This window comes from Centruroides sculpturatus, unplaced genomic scaffold (assembly GCF_000671375.1).
Source record: "Centruroides sculpturatus isolate CEXI.00-Female unplaced genomic scaffold, Cexi_2.0 scaffold15, whole genome shotgun sequence".
Classification (NCBI taxonomy): Eukaryota; Metazoa; Arthropoda; class Arachnida; order Scorpiones; family Buthidae; genus Centruroides; species Centruroides sculpturatus.
The window spans coordinates 1,094,744-1,107,240 of NW_019384585.1; the positions used below are offsets into that span (position 1 = coordinate 1,094,744).

General features: G+C 29.9%; 1 protein-coding gene and 1 pseudogene across 2 annotated transcripts in view; one reads left to right on the forward strand and one right to left on the reverse strand.

Annotated features, from left to right (window-relative positions):
• The first annotated feature begins 866 nt into the window (after positions 1–866).
• Positions 867–2,089, forward strand: LOC111624552 (annotated as a pseudogene).
• A 2,050-nt stretch (positions 2,090–4,139) lies between these two features.
• Positions 4,140–12,497, reverse strand: part of LOC111624571 (ATP-dependent RNA helicase DDX42-like) — a 62,261-nt gene continuing 53,903 nt past the window's right edge. The window contains exons 10-18 of one of the 2 annotated variants that reach the window (XM_023367462.1): positions 11,830–11,877; positions 11,574–11,765; positions 9,470–9,550; positions 9,260–9,361; positions 9,085–9,186; positions 8,699–8,823; positions 8,487–8,597; positions 4,857–4,970; positions 4,140–4,737 (exon numbers count right to left, since the gene is read on the reverse strand). In XM_023367462.1, the coding sequence (XP_023223230.1) occupies positions 4,591–4,737; positions 4,857–4,970; positions 8,487–8,597; positions 8,699–8,823; positions 9,085–9,186; positions 9,260–9,361; positions 9,470–9,550; positions 11,574–11,765; positions 11,830–11,877 (1,022 nt within the window). In that variant the 3' untranslated portion in view covers positions 4,140–4,590. Of the gene's footprint in view, positions 4,738–4,856; positions 4,971–8,486; positions 8,598–8,698; positions 8,886–9,084; positions 9,187–9,259; positions 9,362–9,469; positions 9,551–11,573; positions 11,766–11,829; positions 11,878–12,497 lie in introns of those variants that run through there. The other variant, XM_023367463.1, reaches the window with a different exon arrangement.

Here is a 12,497-nt window from a genome sequence, read left to right on the forward strand (position 1 = left end):
AGCGTCGTTTATCCGAATCAATTGGGGACTGGGGTTGTTCGGATAACTTATTTTTCGGATAACCGATTATGTACGAAAAAATATATTAATTTATCCCGTGTTGAAAATTTTCTCCGTTGCGTGTCGCTTCGCGTTGAATTTTCGTCGATGTTAAGCCTAACGAAGACTATTGTATCGTTAATAATTATTTTTTTATTTTGTACTAACAAAATAAATATATTGAAAAATATAAAACAATAAAAAATTATACTTCAGAAGTTAATTTAGTATCAAAAATGTAAAATATTTGAGTAGCCCAAGACATGGCCAAAGATTGAAGCGCCACAGCACTGGCGAAAATTTAAATTTGTCGACTGGAATTCCTTCGGATAACCGACGTTTCGGATAACCAACCTTCGGATAAACGACGCTCTACTGTACTAGTCTATTAATTTAAATTTTCTATATTATAATAGAGGAAACGGAGAAAAAATGGAAGGTACTGTACAAAGGGATAGATATATGAGAGAACAAAATTAATAAAATGTAGCACTGTTAGTGGCAGTAGCGTTTCCTATTCGGCCAGAATTTTTACGTATGTGTGTTCCGGCATAAAAGCGTAAAACAGAAACTAAACTGAAAGCTGATTTCTGATTTAGTTTTCTGCCACACAATTTTATGCATGTGTGTTCCTGGCCTAAAGCTCGCCAAAGACACGAAAAGCGTAAATCTCACATCGATTCTTTCGTAAAATTGAAGCAATTTGGAAATCAAAATAGAATAGAATTTAACATTAGTAAACAATATAAAATTAATATTGAAAATTATAACAAGATAGTTACGGCTAATAGATATCTATTAATTTAGATATAATACAGTATATTACATGTTTTTTATCAAAGCAAAAATTGGCATTTAGAGGGCATAGGGAATCTATTGAATCTAATAACAGAGGTAATTATATTGAACTTGTTTATTTAAGTACGTCAGATAAATAATCTATTAAAATACATTTAGAGAAGTCTACGGTTTTTACTGGCTTAGCCAATAAAATTCAAAATGATCTCGTTAATTCGTTAGGAAACGTTTTATTGCAAGAAATTAAAAAAGAAATTGAAAACTCAAAATTTGTTGCTATAATTGTGGATGAAACAACGGACATTAGCCACAAAGCTCAGATGTCGACTGTATTTCGTTACGTGAAAGAAAACAGTAACGCCGAAGAAAGATTTGTGGGCTTTATTGATGTGAGTGAGAACAGAGACGCACATTAGTTATTTACTCACGTTAAGAGTTACTTAGATGAATTTCAATGTACTAAAAATTAGTGGCACAAACATACGACGGTGCTGCCGTAATGGCCGGACAACATAATGGTGTCCAAGCCAAAATTAAAGAAATATCCAAACATGCTATTTTCGTACACTGTTATGCTCACAGATTGAACCTAGTTTTCTCTCAATCTGTTGGATATATAAAAAAATCTAAAATATTTTTTCAAACTATGACAGGATTTTCTTCATTTTTTTCTAAATCTTCTAAAAGATCTCATGCCTTAGACCTAGAAGTCAAAAAACGTTTTCCTTCAGCCACACCTATTAGATGGAATTACAATAGCAGGATTGTAAACTGCGTTATGGAGTATAAACAAGAATTAAAACTTTTGTTGTTGAATATGGTTGAAAGTCAAGAACAATGGGATTCTGATACTGCAATTTCTGCAAGAGGATTATACCATTATTTAATAGATTTTGATTTCCACTTTTTATTACTAGTTTTTCATCAAATATTTGCACAATCAGATATCCTTTTTGATATATTACAAAAAGAAATTTTTAATATAGAATATTGTATTACTAAAATAAATCAGTTTATTGACTTTTTACGACAGAAAAGAAATGATTTTGATTTGATTTGGGATGCTTTGAAAAAAGATGAAAATTTTTTACAAATTCAACCAAAAAGACGAATGAGACATACTGATATTGAGTCTGAAAAGGAGTTATATAAACGTCTGTTTTATGAAATAATGGATACATTGATACAAAATTGTACTGACAGATTTTCAGACATAAAATCTTTACAGTTTTGTATCACTTTTAGATGTTAAAAATTTTAAATATTATGAAAAACAATTTTCCGAAGAGTTTTAATTCTTTACGTAAATTTTATGGAGAATTTTTTGATTTATCTAAATTACGTAGCGAATTGCAATATTTATATTCGTGTCCGGACTATATTGGCAAGTTACTCTTAGACATAAAAAATATTATGATTAATGACGACCTAAACAAAGATGTACTAAAAGAATTATATGATTTAATATCATTAATTTTTACGATACTATTTACGAGTGCATCTGTTGAGCGCAGTTTTTCAACCATGAAGCGAATTCATACACTCGCAAGGAACACTCAGTCCGAGGAAAGATTGTCGTCACTAGCCTTGCTTTCGATAGAAAAAGAACTTTTAAATACGTTGATGAAATCAAGGACAAGTGACTTATGATAAATTAACGACTTTGCGGAAAAAATCGCCAAATAGTTAATTTATAGAAAATAAAAAAAACAAGTTTTTCTGTAATTATATTATGTCAATTTGTTTATTTTTGTCATTTCTAGTATTTGTTTAAAATTTTTTATAGAAATATGATGTTCCGGACAGGTCCGAACCGTCACGAAAGACGCGAAAAAACGGTTAATTTGGAGAAAAATTTATTAGTTTAAAAAGAGACAGGGAAATATCATTTGTAGTCGGACAGCCATTTGTTTATATCAAACTGCGACGCAGAAAACATAAATCGCTTAGGGAAGTCGTCCTATGATCGATGGAAGATGAATTCATTTTCGATTCTGACTTTTCTCGTGCTCCAGGTAGGAGTCCCGTTACGCTTAGAAATGAGGGACCAGCAACTCGGGAAGCATGATTGAGGAAGAATAACCAATCAAAACGAACGAAAGAAAGAACGGAGATTGATATCACCAACAATCGAGGACACCTGGCACTCGGTTTAGTTAATTAACGTTCCGAATAACCAAAACGCCGTGTATTAACGCGCAAAAAAAAAAAAAACAGTTTCTCGTCTATTTTGCCAAGCCGTAACCCTGCCACTTAGACTTAGACCGTGTCGCCGACTCCAACAGACGAAGTCTCTCCACCTGTCTTTCGGACTTGTCAACGCCACTGCCCCGAGGCCATCTTCGATAGACGATCAAAGAACCTCATCGACGACCGAACAGATGATTGTCGTAAAGCATACTATTTTGTACATAGTGTAAGTTTATTTTATGTTAAAATAAACGGTTTTTGTTAGATACTTGTCATCTTTCTCTCGTCCGCCACCACTCGCGTACGAATGGACCCTAGACCATCACTGACGCAATTAATTGATTGCCCCTGGAAGTCGGCTTGTTACAAAAACACAGCTTCCCTATCATCAAATGTCACAGCACGCCCCTGGTCTATGCCAATCTCCCAAACTGATGATTTCAATTTTCCTGAAAATTTCCCCAATATATTTCTCTGCAAACTTTCAGACATTTTTGACAAAGGACACAGTAGTTATTCAGCTTCAAAGTGGGATAACAAAATCATTATGCCCCCCACATAAACATCCATGTACACAGGAGAAACCAAAACTTTTTTTTGCAGTTCTCAACATTTCAAAGACCAGAGTCCAAAAATGTAAAAAATCTTGAAATGGTCATTTTTTTTACTGATCTCCATCTTTCTCCTGCTATATAAGAGGGAAAATGACACAATAATCTCTTTGCTTGTGTGTACAGTACATGTATAATATAATTATTTAATGAGCTTTAACTTTATTATTAACTTATATGTAAGTTTGCAGAATAGTGTTCTAAAGAGCATATAATGTCTGAGCATATACCACACTAAACATTCTTACCGAAATTCCTACTTTATTGTAGGTCGACACTTAAATGAAATGTTAACGGTGGTCAAGTGTATTCTGAATATAAAATAATTAGAACTGCGATTTCTTCACTCTATATCAAAACTTCTTTCTTTCTAACTCTAAACAGCAACTGTTTTGAAATATTTTTTTAATATATCAGATTATATTGTAATCCTGGTTAGAACTCTAGATAAATTTTTCTGAGTGTTGAAAGTAATTCATTTTTTTGAGTAAAGAAAATTGCTTTATTGCAAATGATAATTATCAATAAAAAAACTCCTCTATAAAAATAAATACAGTGAAATTCATTTTGTCTTTGTAAAGCATTAGACAGATGATGACAATCATTTTATTTTGCATTTAAGTTTTGACATTCGATATATCTTTTTATCTGTATGATTAAAAACAACCTATCATTCACTGTAATAAGATATACAGGATCAAAACAGCAAAGTGTGCATTTTCTTTCCTTAAATAAAAAAAAAAGGCAAAAGGAACAAAAAACAATCTGTATACTGTGTTTGATTTTGTCCAACTCATAAAAAATTGTATAAACAATTAGAATCGAGCAAATCGCGATGGTAAAAATGCTACCGAGCCACTGTCGGATGCTTTTTTTATGCACGACGCGGGCCGAGATATTCTATTTACTATTAAGAAATCTGTACAACAAGCTTGATGGCTTTCTGGGATGTTTAACTGTCCCAGCGACTCTTTTTCCGTTTCCCTGAACTTCCTCCGGTTGACCCGGACAAAGTCTTGGGAGGAATGGTTTCTTTGGGTTTTTGTCCTTTAGTCCAGGCAGTGTCTGTGGCTGCAGTAAACTGTGATCGATATTGAGCCTACACAAAGAAAAGCAAGTGAAAATTTCTCAAATAAAATGTTTTTCTTCAACAGAAATTAATTCGTTACAGAGTAAGATGATTTCAGTATTTCAGAACTGCAAAAGAGAGTAAATTACCTGGAATGCTGCTTTCATAGCAGATAGTCTGTCACTCTGGGGTCCTGTTGGTCTAGATATGGAAGCTGCTCCAAATATTGCTTTGTCAGCATTGCTGTTATTGGTCACCATAGTCTGTAATGTATTTATTTTTTAAAGTACAAACGGGCTGAATTTTTTTCTTATTTTAATATTACAGAATTATTTATTTAATATACTACTATTTTTTATTTACAAAAGTTATAGATTAAAATTTATTATGCAATCTATTATGCATTAGAAAAATAGTATAATAGGCAAATTGAGAATATCTATTGATTTTGAAGTTAGTTTAAATACAATCTGGATATTTTTGATTTCATAGATAGGATGTTGTATTATGAACAGATTTAAATGGCAATCTAAGTTCTCTTAAAAGGACAGAAGATTCTTTAAGCTCTGGAAATTTCTTCTTTCTATGTACAGGTACCTGGAGACCTAATCAGAGTTGTGTCATTAAGCTAATGAATACAATAAAAACCAGTTTCTATCAAAACTATGTAACTGGCTTTTAATTAACTGTGAAATTGCTATTCTGAGCCGTATGTTTCATTTTCAGTTCCAATAGCCACAAGCAATAACTAAGCTTTTCTTATTGATCATTCTCGAGCTCCATTAGGAATGTAATGAAAGTAAAAAGAACATGGCAACTTTAGGTATAAGGATGATATTACTTCACAAGCAATTGGAGAGAGAGAGAGAGAATTAGCATTGCACATTGTGAATCGTTTTTGTCTTCAAGATAATGCCTTCAGGCTAATTGATAATGCCTTTTGGCTTTAAAGGACTTTATCGTCTTCCAAAGCCATAATTCATTGCATAAATGTAATAGTAATGAGAAATGCTAGAGCCAGGGCCAGATTTACAAGTAAGCTATGGAAGCTGTAGCTTAGGACCTTGCGTTTCAAGAGCTCAAAAATTTATACAAAAAAGAAAACTGAAGTCAAATTTTGAAATATATTTTGTTAGTTTTGTAAAAAAAAATTATTTTACTTTTTATTTTGTGTAGTTTTAATTATATTAATAACCAATAATGTTTATGTTACATTTACATTTCTAGTGATTTCTTCTTTTTAATATAAAATTCATTTGATTTTTATAGGTAGCTTTTCTTAGCTTTTAATACTTTTGTGCAATCAAAAAGTGACAAAAACAAACTTTTTAAATTGAACCTTATTTTATAATATATTGCAAATACTTTTTTACAATAAAACATTTATTTCTAAAATTGTAAAGGGTTGATAAGAAGTATCAACCAGAGTTCAGCTTAGGGCCTCGAAATGCCTAAATCCAGCCCTGGCTAGAGCCAAAGTATTTTAACTAATATCTCGAAATGACAAGTTTAGTTCACTGGTTGTGTTGTTGTTCACTCTTTGATGACATTTTAAAACAAAAAAATTTGGCTAGCACTGGTACTTGACAATATTAAAAACACATGATTTTCTTTGAAAATGGCAGGTTGCAGTCACATGATAAAAATGTAGTGTTAACTGTTACACTTTAACCCAGGGGTGTCCAATCTTTTTGTTTCTCTGGGCCACATTGGAAGAGGTCTTGGAGTTTTGGGCCACATGTATTAATATATTATATATAGATTACTTGTAGCCCAATCCTTAAATATACTTGTATATTTAAGGATTAACATATCTAGATTATAGTAATAAGTATTAAAACTTTATCATGGAAAAGAATATTTTAAAAAATTACTTCTACAGACAATTTCAATTTATACTTAGAAATAGATAAATTCGTTTATTGTAAAGGAGACAAACAAAAATTTATTTGAAAAACACAAATATTTGTTTTATTTGAGTCTCTAATTAATAAAAAACGACGAAACACCATTTTAAAGTGCATTCTTATTTGCCTAATATATTTATAAATAATATGTAGCCCAAAAAGTAACCAATGCGTCAAATAATATTTTTTATGCCAAACTAAATAAAAGGGTTGCCAAATTTGGCGCAAAGTAGCCAAATCTTGCAACGCTGGAAAGAGTACTAAATAAAGCTGGAGTTGGGATTCAAAGGATTATAGACCGAAAGCAAGGAAAAGATACAAGAAAAAGAAGTGAGGAAAGTTGGAAAATTAATGGTCAATATTTGCATAACAGAAGGTATATTTAACCTTTCTCACTGCTTTTTATCTTTTAGCCTTTGTCCCCTTTCCCCAAATTTTAGTCTATACTCCTTTGAGTCACAACTTCAGCTTTATTTAATATACCTTCCTCATTCACACATTTCCAAGTATTTGAAAATGTTTCCTTTCCACTCAAAATTAAAATATGTATAAAGGTTTACTGCTTTGTGAAACGTCTTTTTTGAATTTGTGCCATTAAAATAAATAAATAAAATAAAAGAATCTGTTAGTTTTGTTTGCACGTTTATTGAGCCACATTGGAAGTTGCCTTGGGCCGCACGCGGCCCGCGGGTTGGACACCCCTGCTTTAACCCATCATAATTTAGTTATTGATAACATGGAACCCAGGTGCATCTCAACCGATTACCCGTAGTTAAACCCACTTAACATGGAGCAGAGAAGAGTGATTTGTCTAAGGTTCGTTAACTGTCTTTCACTAAGGAGACTTAACAAAAGCAATACATGGGACATTTGATGAGTTATCGGAAGAACTCATAATAGTTCCCCTAGAGACAAAATTGTTTTATCACTCATGTTAGAAGGTGAATTTGTATATCTAAACCAGTTAAACAACTTTTTCCTCTGATTTTGTCTTGAATGTGAATGGATTAAGGCAATTTCTGGCAATGTCATGTTTAGTTAAGTACTATGTTTTTCATAAAACTTGATATTTTTTTTGTTTGTATTTAAATTATATCATCAAAGTATGATATTGTTCATTCTCTTTTTTTGACAAAAAATTTAATCAAATAATAATTTTTCAAGTCAGAAAAAAATTTTGTCAAAATAACTCTAAATTAAATTCCTGAAATATTTTTTAATGATCACAAATTTGAGAAGGAGACTGACTTCTGTTTTATTACGTTAGCTTTCACCACAGCATTAGCCTTTACCTACATAACATCTGCTTTTGGAACAATGCCTATTACTATAGCAACAGTTTTCATTTCAAAGATGAATTGTTACATTAAAATTGAACAGAATCTAATTAGTGTTTTCTGTTAACTTTCATGAATTTTAGTTATAAGTAAATGTCATATTAGTGGTCTAAAATTTAGTAATTTTTTAATGTGTTTTAGTCTTTAAGATTAAATTTTGAATTAAAATAAAAGGTTTATAAACAGAATCAATTAAAAACAATTGTTTTTTAGGCATTACTGACTCTTCAATGCTTTGTTGTTTTTTTATTTTCTATTAAATCTAAATATTGCAGAATTTAACTAGATATTTTTTGTGTAATACATGGATTTAGGTTTCCTTGAAAAGATTAATATACTTATATGATTTGTGAGAGTTATAGTTTCTGGGATATAAATGATATCTAATCTAAATCTGTAAAACTTAATTGTAGATCATATATTTATAAATTTATTAACAAATTATTCTGCAAAAATGATTTTTTTAATAAATAGTGCTTTAGATATATGTAAAAATTATGAAAGGGCAATGTTAATTTTACAAGATAATACAAACCATTTCATCACACCCTAAACCAGGTCTCTCTCTGTATCCCAATCCTCTACCACCAACATTTATTTTCTTTCCTTTTCCTTGTTTGAAACGAGATTTTCTAAACCAAGAACTCTAAAAAAAAAAAAGAAGAAATTAAATTTTACAAATTAAGTTAAATAAAATTTTGTTGCTTTTATAACAGAATTCATGGTAATAATCCTTAGATAACTTACTTGCATAGCTAAATCCATCAATGCTTGAGGAACTACTTGATTAGCACCTTCCAGATTTCTCACAAGATGACCAGCAAATTCCTTGTCCTTGTCAGTAACCAATGTGTAAGCGATGCCTTTCTCCCCTAAACAGTGCCAAAGGAGCAGGAAAGGATTCTTTTAAATACCTCTTCCAATCTAAAGTTCCCTAAACAAGCAAAACTTCTCGTCATATTAATTTTTGTAAGTTTCAACCCAGGTATTTTAAAGGCACTAAATATAATATTTTTTTTAGAATTTTCATACATAGAAATAAAATTCTCTTCATTTTCCTTTTCCACCATATAAATTTCGAAATATTTTCAATCTTTTAAAAGAAATAATTAATTTTGTTTATTATCACTTGCCTGCACGTCCAGTTCTACCAATCCTATGAGTGTGTGTGTCAATATCTCTTGCAACATCATAGTTAATTACTGTCTTTATATGAATAATATCCAGACCACGAGCTATAATAATAAACAAGTTGTATTTAAAAAGTAACAACAACATAAAAATTAAAAAAAAACCCATAAAACCAACCTGCAACATCAGTGGCAACAAGAATAGGAACTTCTTTTCTTTTAAATGCAGTTATCACTTTATTTCTCTCTGCCTGATCCATGTCACCATGCAATAACATTACTGTAACCAAAATTTTAAAAATTCATAAACAAAATAATATAAAGTGTCTTACAATAAGTATATCATTGATAATATTAACTTTTTAAGATATAAATAATATCTATATACCATTAAATTCTTTATTCTTGAGATTAGTTGTCAATTCTTCTGAGTTTGCTTTCTTTGTAACAAATATTAAAACACTGCCAGCTGAATAAAAAATAAATTAAGTTTTTGATACATATTTTTATTACCATATATAAATATGTAAGGAATTATATAATAAGTAGTTACAGACTTTAATTTGCATTAAAGTTTTTGTTTGTAATGCTGTATTTACTCACATGTAAGATGCGATTTTTATTCATTTATCACAGCTTCAAATTCCTAGGTCATCCTATATGCGTGAGCGAAAGATTCTGTGTGTTTTTGCAAATAATTTTTGTGAACCGTTTATTCACATTTTTTACCAAATACTTACACTCGTGTATTTAAAAACATAAGTATTTTATTTGGGTCATTTGAATCGTTCTTGTATATTGTTGGGAGTAAAGATGAATAGTAATAGGAAAAGCAAAGCTTTTGAATTGAATTCCAGATTGAATTCTGATTTCCGAATAATCACCTGTTTTCACGTGGAAATGGATTAAAACTTATATCGTGCTTCCATGTGATTTTGGAATTTCAGAGAAACTCATAACAGTCAAATAAACTCTGTCAATTACACTTAAGAATTAGCAAAAAAAAGTGTTTCCGGTAGTCCAGCTTTACATGAACTAATTATGCTGTCGGTTTTACATGATTTTTCCTTAAAGTTTAAAATGCCAGTAATTTTTGCAGGACAATGTGTGCATTTATGTTGATTTGATATTTTACTTGTGATTTAACGAAATAGATTATTATTATTAATACAATTGTAATTTTAATTTTTTTTTATTTTGATCTTTAAAGTCATACTTTGTCCTTTGTCTTATATATGAGTAAATACAGTGATCTTATTCAAGCTGTTATTTTATCTAATTTAGAATATAAAAGTTAACAAAAAAAAAGTAATATAAACCTTAAGATATTTACAAATTTAAATTCAATTAAATTACTAATGAATAGAATCATGCCATTCTGTAAATTGAAAGTTTTTTAATGCAAAATATTTTTTAATTTTATAAAAATGTATTTATAAACATTTTTTATTATGAGCTGTGTCTATCTTTTAGTATTTATATTCTCTATGTTGTTTTTGAAACCGTGTTTTGCAAATATATTGTACTTCAAACTCACATTTGAGTTATAAACAAATACTTGGCTTTATTTTCATCATTTTTAGTTGATACGTGACAACATCATGTTTCGGGCATAAAACCCCTCATCAGTCAACTAAAAAAATACAATTTTTTTAATTGACATTGTTTAATAAATGACTGTAATATAGATAAAAATAATGTTAAAATCCTATACAAAGAGAAAAACATGTATAATAGAAAATTTAAAGAGTGTCTCAATTTTAACAGCCAAAAATTGTATCAACAAAAATTTAAGTGTAAAAATAAATAAGAACTGGATGAAAATATTATAATATACACAATATACATTAACGTTGATTGTAATTATCTATAAAACTTATGCTGTTATTAATAACAACTTTCTTTGTAATATGCAAATCAGTACAACACTGCAATGCAGTATGTAACGCAGGTACGGTTAAAAAACAATAATGTAAAAAATTGTCTATTTCTATTTTGAGATATGTATGTGATTATGTCTAAGACTCCTGGATACTGTCAAATATATAAAAGATAATTTATAACAAATTTTAATGAAATTACTCCACTTATTGTAAAATAAGTTGTGCGTGCCAATTAAGACCTTGTATGTATAACTGATTAAAATGGATATGGTAAGAAATATACATTATTTTAATTCTGTTTTGTAAGATATTTTATGTAATGTTTTTTAAAATTGTATTTTTTTTAGTTGACTGATGAGGGGCTTTATGCTCGAAATGTGATGTTGTCACGTATCAACTAAAAATGATGGAAATAAAGCCAAGTGTTTATTTATAACTCAAATGTGAGTTTGAAGTCCAACCATTTATATTCTCCTTAACTGATTTGTTATGTAGTTTCTGAAAATTATCAATTAGAAATAAAGTTCTGCAAGTAATGCTATACATAACATTTTCCTATATTTAATTTTACCTCAGATTTTTTATATATAAAATTATCTTTCTGTATACCTGAAGTAAATTCTACAAGTTTACTTGTCAGCCATGTCCATTTTGATGGTCCTGCAGGTAACACAAGGACATTCTGAGTGATATCCTCATTAGCTTCACCAAGTTCTCCTTGAATTACACGTATTGGATCTACTAACACATCTCTTGCCAATCTTTCTATTTTTTTTTTAAATGTTGCACTGAACATTAATGCTAAAAAAACAGAATTTAGTATATTGATTTATTTCTTGAATTGATGATTAAATTTACTACTCACTTTGTCTATCTGGTCTAACATGGTCACATATAGACCTAACTTGCGGTTCTGCAATTAAAAATTATTAGTACTTATCTTTATAACGTAAAAATAATGATATATTTGAATATAACTGTTTTGAATGATTACAAAACAATTTTAATAACTAAATAAATAATTTCACTTTCATAACATTTACATTAGGTAGTAACATTACCATCTAATGTAAATGTTATGAAAAATTGTGTTTAAAATATCATATTAATAAAATAATTTTGTAAGGAACCAAGTCCGAACATTATTTTTATTTACTTTTATTTTGCTTATTATTCTATTTTTGTTTGGGGCTTATGTTTTGTTAGGACGAAGGTTTCCTCACCATTCACCTTAGTAACTTAAAAAAATAGAAGAAAAACCAACTCACCGACGAAAGAAAAGCGCCGTAGAAAAACTCGCGCACACTTGCACTTCCCGAGCGGAAAAAAGTAAGTCCGCACCGAGAAAAAAGGGGGGGAAGACCCCACAACCCAGTTAGGAATCGCTAAACCTTAAAAGAATAAAGCATCCCGATAATTGTTAAAAAGAATAATGTAAAAGGTTAGCGAAGTATTGTCGGAAAATAATCTGCCAGATAAACAAGAAAAATTTAATGTTACAGATAAGTATGTAAATGAGGAGAGTGAGCTCAT